The 22,764-nt window shown below is 39.2% G+C and overlaps 1 protein-coding gene across 2 annotated transcripts in view; it reads right to left on the bottom strand.

The window, feature by feature from the left end:
• TEX10 (testis expressed 10) overlaps positions 1-22,764 on the bottom strand; it is a 55,291-nt gene that overhangs the window by 5,399 nt on the left and 27,128 nt on the right. For both annotated transcript variants that reach the window (XM_074547163.1, XM_074547174.1), the window contains exons 10-11: positions 12,264-12,352; positions 10,969-11,102 (exon numbers count right to left, since the gene is read on the bottom strand). In XM_074547163.1, coding sequence (XP_074403264.1) covers positions 10,969-11,102; positions 12,264-12,352 — 223 coding nt within the window. The remainder of the gene's footprint in view (positions 1-10,968; positions 11,103-12,263; positions 12,353-22,764) is intronic.

The following is a 22,764-nucleotide window of genomic DNA, read 5'->3' as shown; positions in this document are numbered from 1 at the left end:
GCTGGTAAGCTGTACTGCAATCCTCAGAAGACGGTTTTCTCTGTTCCTCTTTTCTTTCCCTCTATTCCAATGACTCACAGCCTAGTTGGAGAGCTTGGATGCCCTCTCTGTTCACATTCACTGCTTATCCCACCAGAGTGGCAAATAAAGCCTCTGGAGAAGCCACCATGCACAGCACAAGTGCATTGTCAGACCACGAGCAAGTGCCATGTCCTGCTAAGGACAAGGAGGATGGAAGAACCAATAGGTGAGGAATGGAATCTTCCCTTTGTGCTTAAGGGAACCAGAGAACAGCAAGATCAGATGTTGGAAGGATGAAAGAATTCAAGTCCATGAGTTTTACAAGGATCTTGACTAAGCAAAACACATTCCTCTAAGATGCCTCATGACTCAAAATCTAAGGAGAACTTGCACAGGAGGATCTGACCTGAGGGATTCAATTCTGTGATACTGTTTTGGTTTTGAGACTTTAGTTGAATCAGGCAGGTCAAGACACCCAAACAAGATAATGACAAAACAGAACATATCAACCGTGTTGTGTCAAAAATAATAGTCCACAACATTTGCAGCTGGAGGATGGGAAAGGTTAGGGAAAGAACCATTAGCTCGAGGTCCTGTGGTATGAAAACTCAGCCTTAACTAATGTGGATGCCAGTGCCGGTTTAATCAGAAATGGCAAAGAGGCACCATTTGTGGTGATATAGAAGTGCACTCAGCTTTTTCCAAAATTACATGCCACACCTGTTTTTAGCTCTGCTTATGCCAGCCAAATTCAGGAGATCCTTAACACATCTGCCTAGTGGCACATATCATTGTTGGGCTGTCAGGACATTGCTCATGTTAATCACTATCACAGGTGTAGTGCAAGTGTTTTGTTTGACTAGCAGGACTCTTTAAAAGACCATTTCATGGATACTCTTGCAATGAATACCTTAACTGTACATTTATTTTATAATGAAACAATATTATTAAAACTGAGTACAGCATCCTAAATATAGTAGGGCTTTTGTCCACTGCAATTTGAAAGTGATAAAATATTAAGTACTCTGGAATATTCCCAAGAAATCCCCTCAAAACATCTGTGTTATTAGTAGTGTCAAGGAATAAAGTGAAGCTGCAACAGAGGTTATTACTGGGGACTGTCATGTCAGGGACAAACTGTGACACCAATCTGACCTGGTATTTTAATGAGCAGCACTTACACAAAAGGTAAAGCTGCACTGATGAAATCTGTTGGGTGACAGCTCCTAGCTGAGAAACCCTGCCAAGGCAGGAGGACTGGACTAACCTATGGAAAAGATCACACAGGTTTGATGAGTAACAGCTACAGAAAAAATTCAGTGAAAAAAAGTAGTGGGTCATGTGCCTGGAGACTGACAAAAACGTCTGTGTGCAGCTATGAGTTTTACCAGTTGGAAATGAGGAGGAAATTCTGTAACAGCTGACCACAAGTGGTTGTAATACAACCACAAAACGGGCAAATGTTACTCCAGGATGTAAAAATAAAGATAATCCCAACAGAAATGCTCAGACAGAATAAGGATCATTTCTCCAATACTACTCTGTAAGATCTCATTTAGAATTAGATCATTTCTGACATACTGTGCAAAGTAGGAGCCACTCATTTTCAGGAAAGGCTGATTCAAACCAAACAGACAGAAAAATTGCACAAAGAGAGATCCTGTCTTACCAGTGTCAAGGCAAAGAACTGAACCTGCCTGGGCTGGCAAAGTGACACCCAAGAAGGGATCTTACTGCCACTTACAGAGTGGTGAAAAATGCTGCACCAAAACAAATGTAACCAAACAACAACTAAACATAACAATGATCATGGCTGGCTGGGAATGCAGATGAGATGGAAATTGGGAAGGATGATTATGAAAGGAGAAAATGCAGGAGACATTTGTTGCTCATAGGGCAAAGCTTAGGCACTCCACAAAGGGGCTTGCCATGAGCTTGTGAGCACCAGTTAGTCTGCCAGAGATCCCTTGTGATTCAGTACAGAGCCACAAATTAAAGACCTTGAAGGCAAATCCAGTAGACCCACCCAACAAAAATACAGTTTCATTATTAATATTTCTCCCTTAGGACTACGTCCCTGGAAAAAGCCCACCATCCACTGAGGCTCTCCCTGAGAGGAGAACTGACAAGGAAAACAAGCACAACTGGACAGCAGCATAATTCCTTAGAAAGGCTGTGGTAAAGTGCAGGTTGATTTTTCAATCTTTTAGATCTTCTGGACCCTCACAACAGCACCACCATTCCTTACATCACTTCTGTTTTCCTACAATTAAGTGGGAGAGGCTATTCTTTTCAATTCCATAAATTAAATCCTGCTTGAAATGGCTTTCATACCAAATGCCTGTTATAAAAAGTGTAACTGAAACGTTTTTAGACATGGAAATGAAAGGAAAAAGAAAACTTAATTATCACATGAAAATTAGTATTTTCCCTGACAATTTATTTTCCTTAGGCAAGGTTTTGCATGATTTTTAATTTCCATAATAAAATGTCACAGCTGATTCATTACATTACATTTGATTAACATTTATCACATTTTTGGCACATTCATAGATCGATTTTGGACCAAAGCCAGAGTAGTTTTGTTTCAGAGCAATCCTGAAGTGAATGGACTGAGAACAGGCATTATTGACCAGGGAGGGGTGGGTTTTTTCTTTTTGAAGCAAGTTTTTTTTAACAGGTTTGGCTATGGCTTAGACATTTTATTGGGGTATTTTTTCTTTTCTTTTTGATTTTGTTTGAATATTCACTTGAATAAATTAATTGAAAGAAATTAATTCTCTTAAACACAGGGATTATCTGTTATCATTATGCAGCAAATGCTCCAGGCCCCTGCAATCCATTGGCAGATTTTCAAACCAAACCCTATTGATCAGACAAGGCACACAACTGCAGCAGCAGGTTCCCTTCGGGTGCTTGGGGAAACCTTTGCTACAGGGGCCTCCTTGCCACACTGAAGACAAACTCCAACAGCAGCCAACCACAACAGGGAAGAAAAAACCAACAACAAAAAACCACCACAAAACAAAACAAACAACGCCAAACAAGCAAATAAAAAATAAAAGGCTGAAGAGGCCCCTCAGAAGCACAGCCTGACCCAGGGTTTTTGGAGATGCTGGCACCATGGAGTATTTTACTTCAACTGAATGAGTTAAAAGCATTTTTGCCACTGACAGCCCCCTGACTGACAATGCAATCCCACACAGGCTTTTCACAGCTCTAATGCAGAATCAGAGGAATTCATCAGTTTCACGTTGTTCATCTCTAAGATGCTCTTGCCTCCAGAAGACAGAGTTGGGATGAGCCAAGGAAGCCCAGGCTCAGGGTGAGCCCTCATGGAACAGGAACAAGCACGCCTGGTGAACCGACACTAATGTTTTGTTCATTATTGAACTGTTCCCACTCCCTCAATGCTTCCTGTGACACAACAGAATCCTGATTCAAAGTCTCAAGGAAACTACTAATAATCAGCAACTGTCTAGAGAAAATTTTTGTATTATTTCAAGTTGAGTCATGCTGCAAATTAGTCTTTTATCAAAGAAAAATACTCACCTTCCTCTGAAGACACACACAAGCCGGAGCACAGAGAGGAACCCAAGCAAGAAGGAATGATAAAGGATGGAGTATTTTAGCATGCCACTGTGTGGAGTCAGACCAAAGGCAGTTCAGACTCCCTGAGAAATGATTTTATTAAAAAAAGAAAGTTGGCACACACCACATACCATAACCTAAGGTGAACTTAAAAATACATTTTTCAACTCCCGTTGACATGGGCCTCAGACATGGATAACTAAAATGTAACAGACTGTTCTGCAGTGAATTCCCCAGCCCTTGTGAAATGCCTGTTTGGAGCAGGGCTGTATCCAGTGTAACATGTTAGTGCAGAGCGTAGAAAACGAGAAGTTTTCAGGTGATGGGGCAGGCAATGAAGCTTGGCTTCTGAAGCTTGGCCAGCTCCCCTGAAGCACTCTCACTTATCAGACACTGTACTCCCCTGACAGGTGCTGCTTCTCCTTCTGAAATAAACTGATTTGACAGGGCAATATTAACAGTGCCCTGAGTTGTTGAGAAAGCTGCGTACAACAAGAGATCTTTGTTCATCTGCCTTGGGTAAGCTCACAGGGGTGGATATGAAAGATATTCCTGATTCACTGACTCCAGAAAAAAAAAAACAAAACCTAACAAAATCCCATAAAAACCTCCACATGAAAACCCTACACACTCACAATAAGACAAAACAAAACCTAAGTTAAAAAAAGAAACAGCCAAAAAGAGGAACAGAGTCTGCAGGAGAACATTACACAGGTGAGCAACAAGGGGAAAAACCACACTATTTGGCTAATTTTACATTCAGGGTGGCAAAATGGGAATGCAAAAAACTTATTTAAGAATTATGAATGTTTAAGAACATATATGATGTCCCACATATTGATAGAGACTTGGTATTTCCAAAGACTTAGGAGAATGATGAGACACAGTTCATGTCCTGGTCACAGTGTAACTGCAGCACACAAACTCATTGCATGTGCTAGCTGTGATGCCTGCCTGGCTGCAGGCTGCTTGGCTGCGACACAAGGTCTGATACAAAATCTATATCTGAGAATCAATTAAACTAAGTGAAGTTATCTTTATTTGCCACTGGACACAAATACCCGAATGGCAAGCACCACAGCTCACCTGCTGTGCAACAACTGGATCATGTGCTCAAGTGTGGGTACCTGCAAGCTTTGGTGCTCCCAGGCAGGGAGGGCTAGAGACAATCACCCTGGTTCTCTGAGTGAGGGGCATTTCTGAAAACACTGCTATCAGCAAAGCCAGGGCTTGAGCTCAACAGCCACTGTGCCATCCAAGGGTGCACAAAGCCACACCTGAAGAACAACACAGGTTGGGTTCTCTTCTCAGAGCCATCTTACTAACAAAATTCAAAGAAAGGACACCACAAAACAGCTTTTGTTTCATCATCTTGCAGCCATAAATATGCCCTTCTTTCGTGGCTCTGCAGCTTCCTCACAGCTATAAAATGTCACCATAGCCACTTGCTCCTGCTCTGGATGCCTCCTTGTCAGACTACATGCAGGACAGTCAAAGGAACACCTGCTGTTGAAGTCTCCAAATTCACCTCCCTTCCTCTTCTACAAACCAAAGGACTTGAAAATACAGAAAACCCAACACTTAGCTCTTGTGCTGCAAAGCCTATCTTTCTAAGCAAACTTAGGTTAGGTATCACAAGCCAGGATTTCAATATAAAGCACAGTACACAGTACCTGTGGAGTTGTAAATTCATGCTAGTTACGTGCAGTAACACTGCAGTGAGCTCCCAGGTGTTACAAGATATGCTGGAAGTATATGATGCAGGTACATAGGAGCACTGGCCTGAAGATCAGCTCTGGTTTTCTGCAAATTTGTGTTTTACCTGTGGGGGCTGGTTTTGGTGCTTTTTTGTTTGCTTTAAGTTTTATATCTTATGAAAGAGACCTTTGAAAAACAGCTTTATTTAATTATTATTATTTATTTAATTTTAGGAGGCATTCCTTTTACTTAAATTTCTTCCCTTCTCTTTCTCTGGACTTTGCACTACTTTCCAAGAAAGTAATTATTTTCACCTCTCAACATTAAAGCTGGGATAGGATGTAGCTTTACTAAATGCTAATGGGTTTATACAGAATTTTTTGTCTTCTTTAAAGAAGGTTAAAATTGTACTATATTCCTTGTTTAGAAGGAATTTTATTTAGAAGGAAGTTTATTTACCCTCAGCTGCCTTTTCTCCCTGATGTAACTTTGACCTGTAAATCTCAATAAAGACAACAGGATGAAATCTTTCAGGAATTTCAATTCAAAAATCTAAATTGTAAAAATTTTTAGGGTTTTTTTAAGGCATTAATCTCTACTTCAAATTAAGCTACAGCACTCCAATACCACCATTTACTTCTCAAGACAAACATCCTTGCAGGGCTTTTAATTTATATCCACTGACTTGCTACTTTTATTGATTAGCTGTAATTTTTTCATAGCACATCTGTGCAGATCCAGTCTTCCCAACTGTATTTCACTTATAAGACAGAACAGGTTTGGACACAAATTAGTGTATTACACTACATGCACCTCCAAGTTTTTGAATTCAAGTCTGCTTTTAAAAGCAGCTGACCTTCCCTAGTGCTTGCTCTTAAACATTTTAAACAATTGGTTGAATATTTTCTTTCTTTGAGTCAGCTGTGGGCTCGATACAGCTCTGGAATCTCGACTTCAAGCAAAGCCTCAAATTATCATTTGCTTTCCCCCTCTGAAACGTTCAACCGTCACAAACATCAAATATTACAACAGAAATTACCATGTATACACTGTTACCTTGTTAAACTCTTCATTTCTCTGGGCACTTTTTCATTCCATCCTGGCAGAGCAATTCAATTACAGGGGAGTGAACAATATCACTGACAAACACTATGGGCACAGTTAAAATGAGCCAAGGCTGAAGCTCTTCCCTCGGGCTGCAACCATTTATTCTGGAGTCCCATTTATTTCAGCTACAGGGGGGTGATTTTAAATAATTGGCTTCAACAAGACAGAAGTAATTTTAAGCAGAAGTTCCTCCAGAAAAAGAACCAAAGTTCCCACATTTAACATCTCTTTTAGACAAATCATGAAGACTAACCTTTAAATGCTGCTTTGCATAGCTCTAAAGAGAGACTTTTCTGAAGTATTGCTTCTTAACTGAAAATCACCACTATTTAAAAGCTTCAAAAAAAAACCCCCATGGTTTCAGATTGTCACAATTCCAATTCCAAACCACTCTCTAGTCAAAAGAAAAGCAAATTACAAACAATATCCATCTAAAAACAGGTTTTGTTAAAAACTACCTAAAAGCATTACTTCCTATCACAAGTGTATTTGTTATTGTTATCCACAAGTGCATTTGTTATTGTTATCCTACCAAGCGCCCTGGCTATAATAACACCCCAGAAGTCCAAACTGCTGTTTGAAAATGCCTCAAGTTATTCTTTTCCTTTCCAGAAGTTGCCCTTTCTCCAGAGGCACACTGCTTTTTCTCCCAAATCTCTGGCAGGCATACGTTATACATGAAATTCCCTCTTCCAGCTCTTTACCCATAGAAACACCCATCACCCATTGCACAGCTATGGACAGGAAGGTGGGACTGCCTTTCCCTGCACTGGGAAACAAAGCTGAGCAGTGAGCAGTAAGGCCAACAAGCTGTGGCCTGCAGATTCCCAACTGGGACCCTTCCTCAGTCCCACCACCCCTGCTGCTGCTGCCTCACAACCCCAACACTCCACTGGCGGAGGGACAGCCCCTGCAGGCAGGGTGCTGCCAAGCAGGATGCTGGAACAGAGTTACAGCCCACCCTGCTCTAATCTAGAGCTTTTCCTCTTTCACCTGCTTATTTTCATAGAACTTATGGGAAATTAGTATTTGCAACTTTATTCTTTTCAGCAGACAGCTATAAACTAAAAATGGTTTAGATAAAACTAGAGTTGGAAGAAATGAAAGAAGACGGTGGAAGGACTAACAGGAATCTGATCACTAATCTCATTTATTGATAGGAAACCAGGCCATCAAATTCTGATTACATCAGAGTTCTTCATTTATTTTCACCCACATTAAAATACTTTTCCATTGAGAGGAAATCCTGAATTACAACTACATAATGAGAACTCTCAAACAAACAATTCTCAACACAGAGTAGAGGCCTGATCTGCAGCCAACGAGCACTGTTTTCATTTAGCAGGTATTTAAAATTACTACAAACATTTTGCCTAACATGACAGCATCACCACTGTCCTTCCTTATCCAGCAAGGGAACAGATGAAAGGTTAGCATTCAGAAGCTCTGCACTATACCAAATTCCACGAAAAGCATGACTAATTCAAGCCAGGGTTTATTATTTCCTGTAGCACTTCTCTAGCTAAATAAAGCAATTTGCTGCTACAGCTAAAAATATTTTGACTCCAAAATTCTATCACACCTTGAACTATCTCCACGTGGAAGAAGGCAGCCTCCAAACCTATCTCCCTGACACTCAATGCACACGGAACCCTCATATCCCACTGTGCTGCCAGACACCCTAGGAGAGCCTCGTCATTTCCTGGCACTTTCCTTCTCCCCAGAGCCTGCAACACTGGGCTTTGCTTTTCTGGCTGGGATTTTTTTGTTGTTGTTGTTTAGGGTTTTTTTTTCCCCCTTTTGAGAGCAGATTAGCTTGTTCAGTACCTAGTGAAAACTACTTGATCTCCTAAAAGTACTCCTGTGCAGCTTGTGGCAAATCCCAAACGCAAAGGTTTTTAACAAGCTTGCCTTTGTCTTTTTTTTTCTCCTTCTTTACTTCCTTGGTTTTAAATATTTGTCCAGACTCTAACTCCCAATGTTTTAATGGACTACAGTCCTCAGAACAATTTTTTTTATTTTTTTCAGAAACTGAGCATTATATACCATATTGGTCAACATGTTTGAGGTTGGAGAATGGTACTCATGCAAGGAAAAGATAAAACCCCAAAAACTGAAAGAACACAGTACTGTATTAGATACTTAAACACAGCGAAAAAAAGTAATCTAAAAGATGAAGAGCATCAGCATGGTTTTGTTTATGCATTATTTACCATATCTATGTCTGCATCTGAAATCAAAACCAGATGAGTGAAAAATGAATGTAATTCTGCAATTCATAAAAGGAAGTGGTTGCCTCAATACTAATGATCACTTCTCATTTTAACACAAGCAGATATGCCACCATTACTACCACATCAGAGGCAAGATTATCTTATATTTTCTCCAGAATGAAAGCAAACTACTGAAGAGGTGCCCCTACGTTTTTGTTCCCAAAATTCCATGGGGGAAAAAAAACTAGCAAACCTGGGGGGAACACTCCAAACAGTCCTGCAGTACCTGGCAGGTATTTTAGATCAAATAAATACAAATGCAACAAACTTACAAAATAAAAGAAAACAACAAACTCTTACTCATACTGTGAATTCCATTTTGTCTAAAAAGCAAAAATAACAAAGAGATTTGTTGATGGTGAAACAAAAAGACCTGTTTTTGTTACAGAAGGAGATTTCAAATAACCACAGAATCCCTAGAGCTGGAAGGAATACCCTCAAGTTCCTCTAAGCCAAGGCTCCTGCTCAAGTGGAGCCACCTGGTGCAAGTCACCCTGTGCTGTGTCCAGCCTGGTTTTGAGTACATCCATATATGGGAACCAGAATGTCTCTAGGCTACTCATTCCAGTGTTTGACCACCCTCACTGGGAAAATGCAACAGTTCAGAACTCTTGTTGGTTAAGAGCCCACAAAATCAGGTGAGTCTAGAAGGTCTGATCCTTCTTCACACAGATATTGATGTATGGGATTTTTGCTCCTATTCTTTTATAACATAGTCTCCAGAATAGACATTGGGCTGACACATAAGTGCAGAAGTAGTGCAGTGCTCCATAGGATGTCCAAATCTTTCATTAGTAACCAAGGATATCCAGCTCTTTGCTTACTGACCACCATCCCCTTCTAACAACCTGGAAGAGCACCTTGTCTCCTTCCTGAGAAAAGGTACTTCTAGAAAAGTAAGTTCAAGTTTCTGAAGATACTGACTCTCCTTTACAGCACCAAAAACCTGAACATTGTGGTAGAAAAGACTCAAACTTGCCATCAGGAACTAAAGGCACAAAAAAGAAATCAAACTACTTCACTGTTTCCTTTGTGAAAACAGTCCTATTTCACTGCCAACCTTGAAAGATTTATGGAATAGAAGCAAAAAGAGGAAGGAGAAAACATTAAAGGTGACATTTTTAGAAACAGGTAAGGTGTACATAAATCCTTCAGATGCTGTATGGGATTATGCTAACTGGGAAACAAATAGTTGCTCTATGCATTCACAGAAGCAACAGGAAAGAGAGTATTCTGATCTCTCCATACTGGAGAAAGGTATTTTGTTGAGAAAACACTTCATTACAGTCCAGAAGAGACAAAGCAAAACAAATGAGGAAATTCAACTGTTCCACAGGCTGAATGATTGAAGGCAGGACACCTAAAAATGTGTGTGAGTCATGCTACCAAGCAACAGCTCTGCTTAAAATACTTTCTAATACATAACAGCACACATTCCATCTGTATCTCAGAGTAGCATCAATTTCAGAACATTATCATTTAAACACTATGAAGTAGAAAACATCTACAATATTGCTTTCTTGAATGAAAAAACACAAAACTAAAACCTTCTGTTTCACTCTTTGTTCTGAATTCAGAACTACAACTTCATAAATACTGTCAAATTGGCATGTCACTACAACATGATTTCACACCTCAAAGTGGTTTCTGGTGAGCCAAACAATAAAAAGAGCTAATGAAGAAAGACAGCTAATGCACCTCTTTCGAATAAAATCTGGTGGCTCAAATCCCTTTTAGAACTCACAGACAAATTAAGTTTTCAGTTCTTATGATGTGAGGTACTGAATTCAGAGTGAAGTTTCTAAACCCAGCATATTTTGGTTAACTAATCAGGAATTATTCAAAATAATGACTAAAGCCAACTTAATATTGCTTGAAAGTTCAAATCTTATTCAATGTAAGTGCTTCTTAATTAATAGTGGCACTTATTCCCCAGGAAAACTCTTTATAATTAGTATTTTTATAATTAATTTGTTTTTGAAAACCAAAATATATTGCTGGTCCTAATATTAGTGCTTAAGAATCCCCACCAAGGTTTCTACCAATCTTTCCTTGAGTATGACTTTGCATACTACGTGTCTAAACATTTAACTTTTAAAGCAGCTCCCTTCAAAATATTATCTGATGGCTGCAGAAAAATGTTGGTTGTTTGACAGCTTTTCTATTTTTCATTCTTTTGTCAACTGAAATCACAACAGGATTTAGCCATCTGTGGAAAAGGGATGGAGAGCACTCAGAGTTTGTACGCTGTCATTTAGAATTAGGGTTGATGTATTACCTCTGTCACAGCCCAGTGGTGTAAAAACTGGTCCAGATCAGTTAGGTAAAGACGGATAGGTGAAAGCTGTGTCTGGCTAATGTGTGGTTTTCCTCTAATGCCCTGGAGACTAGTCAGCTCCTCTCTGGAAAACCCTGGGGAAGAAGAAGCAGTACAACAGTATCACAAAACAAGCCAAACAGTGTTCTACTTCAACAGCATCATTGACAAACACTGTCTTTTACACTATGTCAACATAACATTTTTTTCTTAAAAGCTCTTGCTTGGTTCAATAAACTAAGTATATTAAAGTACAAATTTTGACAGAAAATAAAAATATTTTTAAAACCCAATAGTACTATAATGTGATAAAAAAACACCTTAAGAGGCCTGTGTTATACTATCTTCGCTATATGTATCTCCAAAAAACTAAAAACATGGATATAATGCAAACTACTTCACGTATTCCCAATAACTTAGTAATAAATAATATAGCCTCAGGTATTAAAAAAAAAATCATTTGGCTTATTATTTCTAGATAGGTATTAGATGTCTTAGTAAAACTGGATGACCACTCCACAAGAGTGACTTGGGCTTTGCTTTCATTTTCTCTGCTATCAGTTCAGCACTATTTCTACCATTTTAGCAACAAAAAGGTAATTTTTGAAAACAAAGTATCTGAACATTATAAAAGACAGAGGTGATAAAGAAAACACACTATTCTTTACCACAGCAGAAGTCAGTGGGAGTTACTTCTCAGCAGTATTACGCCATTTTAAGCACTGTAACTTCCCAAAGTTGCATCACCACAGAATGCAACTATTTTTACAGCTGAGTAAGAATAGAGCAGCAGAAGTAGCTCTGCTCACACGCTGACCTTGGCCAGCTCACTTGAACATACTTTGATTACTTTATTCTGATGGAATGTTTTTAAGAGCGTAAGCACGTTCACAGGAAATCCCAGAGGCACTCATTCATATTGTTATGAGCTAATAAAAGGCATTTACTTCAAGCTAGGAAAAAAAATCTTGTTTATATGTCATATGCTAAATTTAAGTTTTTCTCATATTTTCCTGAAAAAGTTGCTAGAATGAAGGAAAAGTATGCAAATACTCAGCCCAAATGGAAAAGTGTAAAAGCAGAGTGTCAAAAATCAGATCAAGAAAATAAAATCTCATATCAAAAATATGTAACAAGATTAGAATTACTTTCAGGAAGTACTTACTAAACCATTTACTCTAAATTAAATTCAGTAACTGACTATCAAAACAAATTTCATTTTGTTAATTCTGAATTATTACATTCATATGGATTACCTATAAGGGTTGAAAACAAGAAGCTGAAATAGTCCACATCATTCACTGAATTATCCTGCACTTGGCACTTCCAGCCTGCAAAGGATGATCTACACAAAACCAATAGCAGACAGTTTATTAGAAACCATATAGTTAAGAATTCATAACCTACCTGCACAATACAATCAATTAGCATGCCTAAATTGTTACAGTTTTAGCATTCCTGTTTCTAATTGTTGTTAGAATAGCACTTAAATAGTTCAAAACAAGAACTGGCTCTTTTAAAGACAAGGCATACTCAACTTTGTATCCCTGCATGGCTTTAGGTTGCTAAGATGATTAAATTAACTGAGATAGCAACTTTTCATTAATGCTGGTATAATCTTCAGTACAGTGATGACACCATAAATTAAGCTAATTTTATTTCCCTAACTTGGTAAAAGTTTTTATATTACTAATGCTGGGCTATATTTTTCATCATATCCACTACTTTTTATACACAAACAACAAACCCCACTGAAAGCAGTCTCAGCACCTCTTTCAGAACTGCTGAAGCCATTAAACACAGCTTAGTTAAAACGCTGCTTGGAGATTTAGAACACAAAAAGGAGCAATAGCAAAATCCTTTATCAAAGCTGTCTGACACTTCCCATCTCAAGGGCAATCTGGCAGAAGTGGAGCACTAGCTGGCTTTGGTGGCCCAAGTTAGAAGGCAGTGCTTGTGGAGCAAACAGACACCAGGGACCACCTAATGGCAGAGTCTGGCCCAGGTGGCAGTGCTGAACCTGGAGGAAGCCAGGAGCTGGAAACAAGGACATCTCACACATGTTTTCCTCACAAGACTGCAGCTCAAACCCACATCACATTATGCAAAAATGCATATTATTCAAATTGCCTTGTATGCTGCTTTTGGCACTGGCACTGCAGACTATGGATCTTTGCTGTAAGAGATTGCTGCTTTCCACTCTTACAATCTTGTGAAATTTCAAAGCTTCTGAATGCAACTTTCCAAGCCAACTATCTGCCTAAGATCACTTTTTTTCCTAATTTTTCTATGCCAACAGCCAAAATGGCTTAGCTCATGGGTAACAAAATTCTGGAAAGCTTGTTACGCAGGAATTTTTTTGCAGCTCTGTGCTTTGGGAGCAAAAATATCAAATTTGGAATACTTTTGTGCCAGGCATATACATTTTGCCACCCACAAAAATCCATCCATAACATTTCAGCATCCACAAAAATGACAGCTAGAATATGCACGTGTCTGGAGTTGCTCAAAAAGAAAGGAGAAAAACCCTGGAGTTTCAGAATTTCTTTAAATTAAAGAAAATATTCAGGATTCCATCAGCCTACCATGTAGGATATAGTTAATTTTAGGGAGACAAAAATCATAAGTGAGAGAGCACCAAGGTTTTATTCAATAAAGCTCCCCCTTCACATTGAATTGTTGATGCCTGGCAGTAGGGAGCTGCCATATTCCAGGCGAGGCAGCACAGGCAGCTCTGCTCGCTCCCCTCTGGCTCCCAGCACACCTTTGGTCCTGCCCTGAGCTCTGGTTCATCACCTCCTTTTCTTAACCCACAGTCTCTCCATCTCTCCCCAGACCCAAGGCTGCTACTTGGCTGCCAAGTTCTCCCAGGACAAATCCCTTGGGCATGGCCAATGATCTCCAAGGAGAACGGTGAATTTTTTACATCCTTCCAAGGAGGTCCCAGTCCCATTCATGACAGCATGGAAGAGACTTCACACATGCTCAACTAAATCAGCAAGAGCTCTTGCCATTACTTCCCTAGATAAGGTGGATATTCACACAGGAATCGAATTGGATATTCACACAGATCCATACACCAGAAAACAGAGTGAAATCCATGTCCTGTTCAGCACAGCAGAAGCATCTCCCTAAATCTGATGCAGAAGAACCATGATTCTGACTTGAGGTCACTCTTTTTTACCAAAATAAGCCTTTGTTGCGCTGTGTTTTAAACTTTCAGGTCCCTTCCCCAGGTGTGCCAATACCGGTCTCCATTCCCCCCTCACCCCCTTGCCGAGTGAGCCCTGTCAATCAGGCTTAACATTCCAGCAAAGGCATCTGTGGTTGGGCAAGTTCAAAGGATGCCCCTCAGGCCCAGAGGTCATTGGCCTGTCTAGGTGTCCCTCGTCCCTTGAGACCCCGCCCCCCCATCTGGTTGGTGGCTCTCCTGTCCCCTCCCCTCCCCCTGAGCTTAAAAGGTGAAGCAGGCCAGGCGGTCGGGATTCTGTTGGGGCTGTTCCTAAGATTCAGACCTCTGTAACCATGGAATAAACCTCTGGATATTAAACCCTCCAGTAGAATCCTCTCCTTTTTCTCTTCACCATCACCTGAAGCTTTCCTCCTGAGGTAAACAGAGTCCCTAACAAGCCTGGACTTGCTTAGTGCCCAGCTGAAACCATCAGCAAGCTAAAGGTGTCTCTGGTGTGAAGCACCACAGATGCCGCCTTTGGCCTGGCAGTGAGGGTCAGACTGGCCCAGGCACAATCTAACTGGTAATATTGGGATTCATATTCCAATAAGCCCTGAGGAGCACGGAGAGAGATTCAAGGGAGTTTAGGACTTGCTAGACTAGGCACAGAAATTCAAACTGTGATGTAACCACTGAGCAAAAAGGTGGGAATGCAAGAGGCTGGGGGAGATAACATGAGAAGCTGCAAAGGCAATCAGACAAATGTGAAAATAAATAAATCTTGGGTAGGAAAAGAGAATGAAAGAACATGTAATAAGCCCCAATTCAGGAAGTAGGGACTTGCATGATAAATCTTGTTAGAATCTGGTTTAAAAGAATCAAATAAATAAAAAAATTCCATATTGGAAAAATTCCATTTCCATATGCAATAGTCAGCAGATGCTTTGAATTCCTTACAATAGGACTAGTGCACGCAAGAATTTTACATAAGCTCCAGAAGAGACTGGACAAAAACTCAAGATTCACTGCAGGTTAGCAAGCAGAAGCTGCAAGAGGTTCAGGAGATGCCTGGACAGGAAAAGTAATTCCAAAGCTCATTGCTAAATATCTGGAAATCAAACACTTCATCAGTTTTGTTTTCCCACGCATCTACAAACTCACAAACAGGACAAGCATGTTAATCATCCTAAGAGAAAGGCTAAGGGCCACTGATACAGACATAAGGAGAAGCAGAGAGAATCCCTGCAGTTGTGCCCTGGGAACATGGAGGCAGCATAAGGAACAAATCCTTGACAGAGCTATTAAATGGTTTAATTTAAGATTCATGTCTACAAGCAGAGCTACACTGAGTCACACACACACACAAAATCAAGATCCCCAAATTCAGCTCAGTTTGCTTTTTTAGAAAGTGAAAGCTATTACATGCACAGAAGCAGCCTCAGTGTTAAAAGAGCAATAAGGTTAAAAATAATCTAGCATTAAATTTAGAAAGTGACAGAGAAGGTTGCCTCTGATCTTCAACTTGGCCTCTCTGTGCACACACCTTAGAGTATGATAATATTATGTGTCATATTTTCTCTGAAAAAAATTGAAGATCTATGTCTCATTCAAGTCATGGATGAATGGATCAATCAGGATTACACCATGAAGGATAACAGTCTGACCTGTCCCTGCCCTATTTATTGCATCATCTATAATAAGCACAGCATATGAGGCATAATTAAAAAGGTAGAAGAAAGTATTAGCTCACAAATTCAGGTAGGTTATACAAGATGTGAGATTACTTCTTGAAATTGTAGAACAAAAGTCAGTGGTAACACATTTCTTCAAGCATCATCAGATTAATTTTTTTTAACTTTCAGGACAGAACAAGCTCACATAATTCATACTGGAAGCTTCTCTCCCCTTTTTTCAGCTAGTTAACCATAGTCCTGCAACAGCTCAACAGTGATTAAAAGATTAAAATGTCACTAACAGCTGTGGAGATATACAGTTTCAAGCATTTCTACGAGTAGCACCCATATGATCTCTACTTCTCTACTTGAATTTACAGTGAATTTGAAGTCAATTTTTTGTTTTCAAGACAGAAGATGCTCTGAAAAATCAGAGCCCAAATGCTTCATACTGAATTCCTAAAGTTATCAGGTACTTCTATGTACTTTTGCCTACACCTTTTCCTTCCCTCAGTTCCTCATCTTTAAACTGGGAAAAACATCACCTTCCCATCTCCTGCAGCTGTGAAAATTACTTAAACACAACAAAAAACTTCCCTGGGTGGGGACAGGGGAGGGAATCCCTTTGTTTTCCAAGTGGGACTTAATACAATAGAGAAAACATAGAGCCTTCTATTGAAACAGGGCCAAACTGTAACATGAAGTAAATGCTCCTTCAGTGCTCATGTACTCCATACAGAAAGCAGGATGAAAAAACAAATAGGAAATCATGTAATTGAAACATCACATGAGAATCTCACAATAAATTAAGGCCAAAACCAATGTCTTTCTAATAATACAAACACAAACAGAGCAGCATTACAGCCTAGAAGTTTGTCTAAATGCAAGTCTAACCAGCTGTCAGCACCTCAATTACCTTAGAACCCAAGTGCCGATAATGTAGGCACTTGTTAAAGCTGCTCAGTTTTGAAGTTCACATTAAAGGAAATAAAAAATAAGGTAAAGAACACAAAACCAGAGAGACCATTCTAGAACAGATGCTGATGTACTACAAGTACATTAAAATATTTTTTAAATCTCAGTTTAATATATTAAAACTACCATGAATAACTGCGGACTGTATGCAATTTTAAAATGTGTTTTTAAGATGCTTGTAAATTACATGTCAGACATCTGACTAAAAAAATTATCTGCTTTATATGTGGAAGAGATGTAATAAGCATATTATAACTTCTCTTTTTTGTATAAATTATTACTGACAATGGGAACCTGTTATCAAACTACATATGAGTGAGACCTCTCCAGTCATGTAGTCCAAACCCACATTAACTATGATGAATTACATCTTGTAATTTCCATAAGGTCACCTGCTCTCAGTGGGAACTTCTCTTTTGAGGTTTAGAATTGCACCTTTAGGTAACCTCCTCTGTACACCAAATGGTATTAAAAGAAAAGCTGAATCTAATTAACTTAAAAATTACTGCTTCTCCTGTCATTAGCAGAGCAAATATTTCTCAGTCAAAGCAAGTGTGCAGTGCATTTCTTTTATCACTTGCTGCAAACTTTTAACTCCAGATGGACTTCACTACTTTAGTTTATGCTGCTGTTATTCTTGGGTTGGCTGTATCACACAGCTGCAAAATAACAACTGCAGTTTTGCACACAAGTGGTTATTCCTCAGCAGCAGACTACTATCTCTCAGTGCCTCCTGACCTGAACTAGCTAATTGATTTAGGATTCAGGTTTAAGATGTTGATTGTGGCTTATACAGGCACAAGGAGTCTATATTAAACTGAGATTTAAAAAATAATTTTAATGTATGTGCTTGTAGTCATCCACATCTGTTCTAGAATCTGTGTTCTTACCTTATTTTTTATTTCCTTTTATGTGAACTTCAAAATTGAGCAGCTTTAACAGGTGTCTACATTATAGGCACTTGGGTTCTAAGGTAATTTAGAGATCTCTAGTAGAACTCTGATGAACCTTGCTGCACTCATTTTAGAAATTATCCTTCCACTTGTCCGCTTATAAAACACACTGCACAAACTCCAGCACAGACAGCAATTCACTTGTCTAGCTCTTGCTAAGTTTTCCTTAGAATTTGGATCGGGGTTGGGTTTTGATTTTATGTTTTTTAGCAATAAAATTCAAAAAAAAGTGTGACTAATTTCAATCCCAAGTTCAGTCTCCAAGTATTTTTAAAGTAAAATATAAAAAAGCAAATGCAAGATTCACAGTTCTTCTGAGGCATTAATACTATCACCCTTTTGTTCATAAATCTGAGGGTGGTAACACTCGAGAAGTGCAAGGTCAAGGGTTTGTGATTTCTGTTCAAGGAAAATAAAATTCAATTCCTTCACCTTCCAGGAAAATGCTCCCAGCACCATCATTGGGAATACCTAGTGCAGAGCATTCCCAAAGCTTTACAGAATTATTTGAACATTGGCAAGACAACAGACTGAGATACACAACTTGTAGCGTACTAAGTGACCCTATTTTAAATTGATTCTATCAACCATTGATCAAAGATTTAAACCAAGCCCTCCCACAACTGTTTTTTTAATTCTAGGTTATAAAATCATTGTAAAAGGAGTTTCCCCTCTACTTATTTCACTGATACTTCTGTTCCACACAGAAAATTTAAACAGTCACAGGCACAATCAGTAGCTGATTCACTCATTTCCTGAAAAAACCTAACTCCATTCTAGGCCCCAACTTTTTGAAAATTCAATAAAATTTAATAAAATTATTAAGTACAAATCCTCCAAATAGTTCAATGACTAAGTCACTGTGTAAGGAAATAGGAAATCAATCTCCCCTTCAGATGAAGTCAGTGAACACAGAATTTCTGCAATCTCAGCAGCTGCTTTAACCACCAAGATACTATTATTAATTTATTATTAAATTGTCCTTCGAACACATGAGGAGCAAAAACTTCCTGAGATTCTGCACACCCAGCAGACAAGCACTGCATGAGGATGGCAATTGAGCATGGAAAGGCTCCAGGACAGTGGCTACAGGAACTCTGCCCATCTCTGATCCCCAGAGAACAAACTGTTCTGGTTCCCATCCCAGAACAACTCCTCAAGATAACCTGTTGTAACTTCAAGCAGCTGCACAAAATATTATGGAATCCCAAGAACCAGAAAGGAATTACCAGGATGAGAGGGCATTCACCATGGAAAAGAATTCCAGGGGAAGGCAAGAATGAACTGAACTAGCAGCCGTGAGCAATCTGATAGCTGAGAACTTCCCTGACACCTGCAAGAGTATGGAGTGACAAATGCCAGGCTGTTTTTGAGGTTTTTTTAGTTGTTTTTTTTTTGGGAGGGGAATTTTGGTTAACACCTGTGTCATGCTTGGGAACAGACCAAATGGTTTCTGAAAAACATTTTTCCATGTGCATCTCCTAGAAATCTTGTTAATGGTAGCTGCACATGAATATGAAAGACCCTGTAACACTTAGGAGAAAAAAAATACAGAAATTTACACAGCCTCAGGGTAGGAACAAAGGTACCAAGAGACAATTGGTTTAAAGGCAGGAGATGGTAGGTAGGAGTGATCAGCTCATACAGCAGAAGACATCACTGGACACCACTGGTGACTACCAAGGTACAGCCCAGAAAGAGAAATGACAAAAGCCCACAAGCCTTCACATTATTTGTATATAAAAGTACTTAGAAGTCTAAGTTAATCAAGGCTACCCTGCCTTTTTTGTCTCTTGACAAAGCAATTTGGTCACTTTATCTACCCAACAGTGGAAATGACACAGCAGCACCTCCCATGTTTTGTTGTTCTGCAACTCATCAGGATACAGCACAGCAGCTCTTTTGGCATATCCAGGAGTTCAGTTAAAGCCTTGGAAATATGAGAAGCTTCTTCCCCAGTAGCCAAAATCATCACACTGCAACCAAGGATCATAAAGAATTGTTTCCACTGCATGAAACAGGCCTGAGTTTTCCTTCACAACCCAGGGCCACAGATACGTAGAACAGCACTCCTTTACCACTCGTAAATCTTCCATTGTCATCAACCAGAAATTGCACTGAGAAAAAAAGTCTTTGCTGATACACAGAGAAGTGTAGAGAAAAGGCTTCCTTGTTTCTTTTGGCTTCCAATTTTTATGACCTGTGCTACCTATGACCTCTCAACATCAGCCCAGAGTTTATCTATCAACACAGAACTGTTCAGCTACTGATCAGTACCCATCAGAAGTGGGAGACCTCCACACAGATACTGCAGCATCCTTCCCTTAGCTCTAGAGGACCCATTCAAATCCTTCAGCACAATGCCCAGGGGTCACTGTCTGAGCCCAGAAACATTGCTCTGCTGATAAAACCACATTGGGACAACACTGTACATGTGTGTCTCCTAGCCAGCCTTCTCACAGGACTCTTATGAACTCTGCATGCCTTACAGCCAGCCAGCTGTGTAATGACAGCTGCATTGTCTGACTGCCATTTAACATAGTGCTTCATGTTAAAACACCTGTCAAATATGAGGTAATGGATCACTTATGGAATTACCTATGAGTATGGAAATGTTACAATACATCCCAAACATTTACATGTTATCATTGTCAGGAACTGTGTGTATAAACAACAAAACACACTGAAAAGAGCAAAATTACATGCAAGTACCACATCACGACTACTGCACCTTTATGGAAGAAAATTATACAACATTTTCTCCCAGTGTAGGCATGTACTTGCACTTCGGTAAAACGTGTTCTTTTAAAACATTAAAAAGCCCTGTGCCAATATTTATCTCAGCTTTGGCACAGTTTATTCCTGTTCAGCTTTAATGAAAAATAATTTCTGTCAGATTGAAATGCAACTGCAATAAAGTATAAACTCATGTCCCTGCATCAACTTAATCAAATCAGTTTCGAGTTCTACTGCTAATGAGGATGAACACTCTCAGTTTTCATCTCAGTTCTGAAAAAGACAGGAAACCATGCCTGTAAAAATTATGTTGAAATTGCTAAAAAGAAAAGGGAGAAAAAAATTAGAAATTGAATATTTGAATAATTCTCCAACCATATACCCATCTCATCATTCACACCAACTTAGCTCCAGGTAGTACAGGGCCTCAATGTAAGCTCCAAGAACAAGTGAGGGGTTTTTATCTTCCTTTTCCTCCAACAGGTTACCATGTATAGCCAATGGTTTGTTAGTGTGAGTTTTTTGTTTTAACTTTCATTATCTCTTTTGAAGGATCAAGTCTTTCCATTTGAAAATGCGGCAAAATACAACAAACATCTGAAAGGAATTACCAGGGATTTGAGGAAAAATATGAAGCCTGTTTTAAGAAAACAACAATTTAAGCTATGCATTGTTAAAAGTAAGCCTGTCAGCTGCTCATTTGCTCCGGAGCTGCAGAGGTTGTCTGAAGCAAAGCACTGCTTTCACATTATAAATGAGAACACAAATCAGAAGAAACATTCACTAATGAGCAAACGGCATTTACTGACGGCGGCAATTGTAGCGCAGCAACATAATTCTTTTCCCTTTGATTAGGAACCTCACACTACAACCAACCTGGGGAAAAATTTAGGGGATATGTCCTTAAATACAAGCTTGGACTTCTCCCTCTTTCTAGTCCTAGACATTTACAAAACAGTGAGCAAGAAAAAGGAAATTTGCTGACCAGATGTGGATGAAGGAATGCAGTGTAACCCACCCCGGGGTCTGATTCTCAAGAAGTACAGATCTTTTCTCATCTTTCAGCAAGGAAATCAGATCATTTTTTCACCCTTCATCCTCAGTAGCACCCCAACAGGAAAAAGCCAGCATTGTGAAAGCATAAATGTTTAGTTTATTCAATACTGCCTTAAGCACTTTTGTTACTATTTTAATACTTTTCTCCTTAACTTTTGTTTCTAAATGGAGGGGTGTAAACATCCAGCCAGAAAAAGGCACTTCAGTGAACACAGACCTTACTATTGTTGCATTTTTCCTAGCAACTCATTCACAACTACTATACTTTCTATAAATGTATGATTTTTGACTTATTCCCCAAGAGGTACTGAGCTGACTTTCCATTATATACCATTTGTATATAAAAACAGTTTTCTCTTTGTTTTGTGTTATTTATTTAATATGAAGTTAGCTTATTTTGACAAAACTTTTATTTTATTGATGTCTTTTTGAAATAAATATACCGTTCTGGAATATTTTATACAGATTACTTACATGACAATTACTGAATTCAGTTGCTCTATCAGTACTGCTAATCACAATAATGGGTTACAATATCCTCTCCAAGTTCTCTCCTGGTAGCAAACACTTCGGGGGAACATGCTATTTTTCTTTTTCTTGACTACAATTATGCATTCAATAATTCTTTAATCAAGTAGTGTAGAAGGTCTTCATTATCTACATTTTGCATTCTCACTGTGCCTCCTCATGCTGTACTGGCAAAGGCTGAAGATAAAATAACTAGGGAGGCTAAATAAAAGAAAAACTAGCATTCAATTACAATGGAAATACCCACAAAGAACTCTATTATAACCCTAAAACATTTTTGAGTAATGTATCTGAAGACACAGAATTTTACACCTCACAGCAAACAAATGTTAAAATGTCCACCTCAGTTCTTTCTAAGCACCAGATTCCAGAGGATAGCAGGAACCAACAGGCGTGCCTGGGTGCTTGATGAGACACCAGCTGAGCTCCCTCATTATTGTCTGGAAAGCAGCAGAATATTTTAAAGGCACTACCTCTTAAGAGTTCATTTACAGTTACATCAAGCAGAATGCAAGTTACCCCAGGGTTATCTCAAACCTATGAAAACTTGGAACTCCCACACAATTTACACCAGAGAGCACTCAGCTTTCATTTATATGGCCCTCACCCTGCTCCTTTGCTACAGCAACAGAAACAACACTTGGCGAGACCCCAGCAGGGAAAG

The sequence above is a fragment of the Zonotrichia albicollis genome, chromosome 1 (genome assembly GCF_047830755.1).
Source record: "Zonotrichia albicollis isolate bZonAlb1 chromosome 1, bZonAlb1.hap1, whole genome shotgun sequence".
Lineage (NCBI taxonomy): Eukaryota > Metazoa > Chordata > Aves > Passeriformes > Passerellidae > Zonotrichia > Zonotrichia albicollis.
This window is presented reverse-complemented; position numbering and strand designations above follow the sequence as displayed.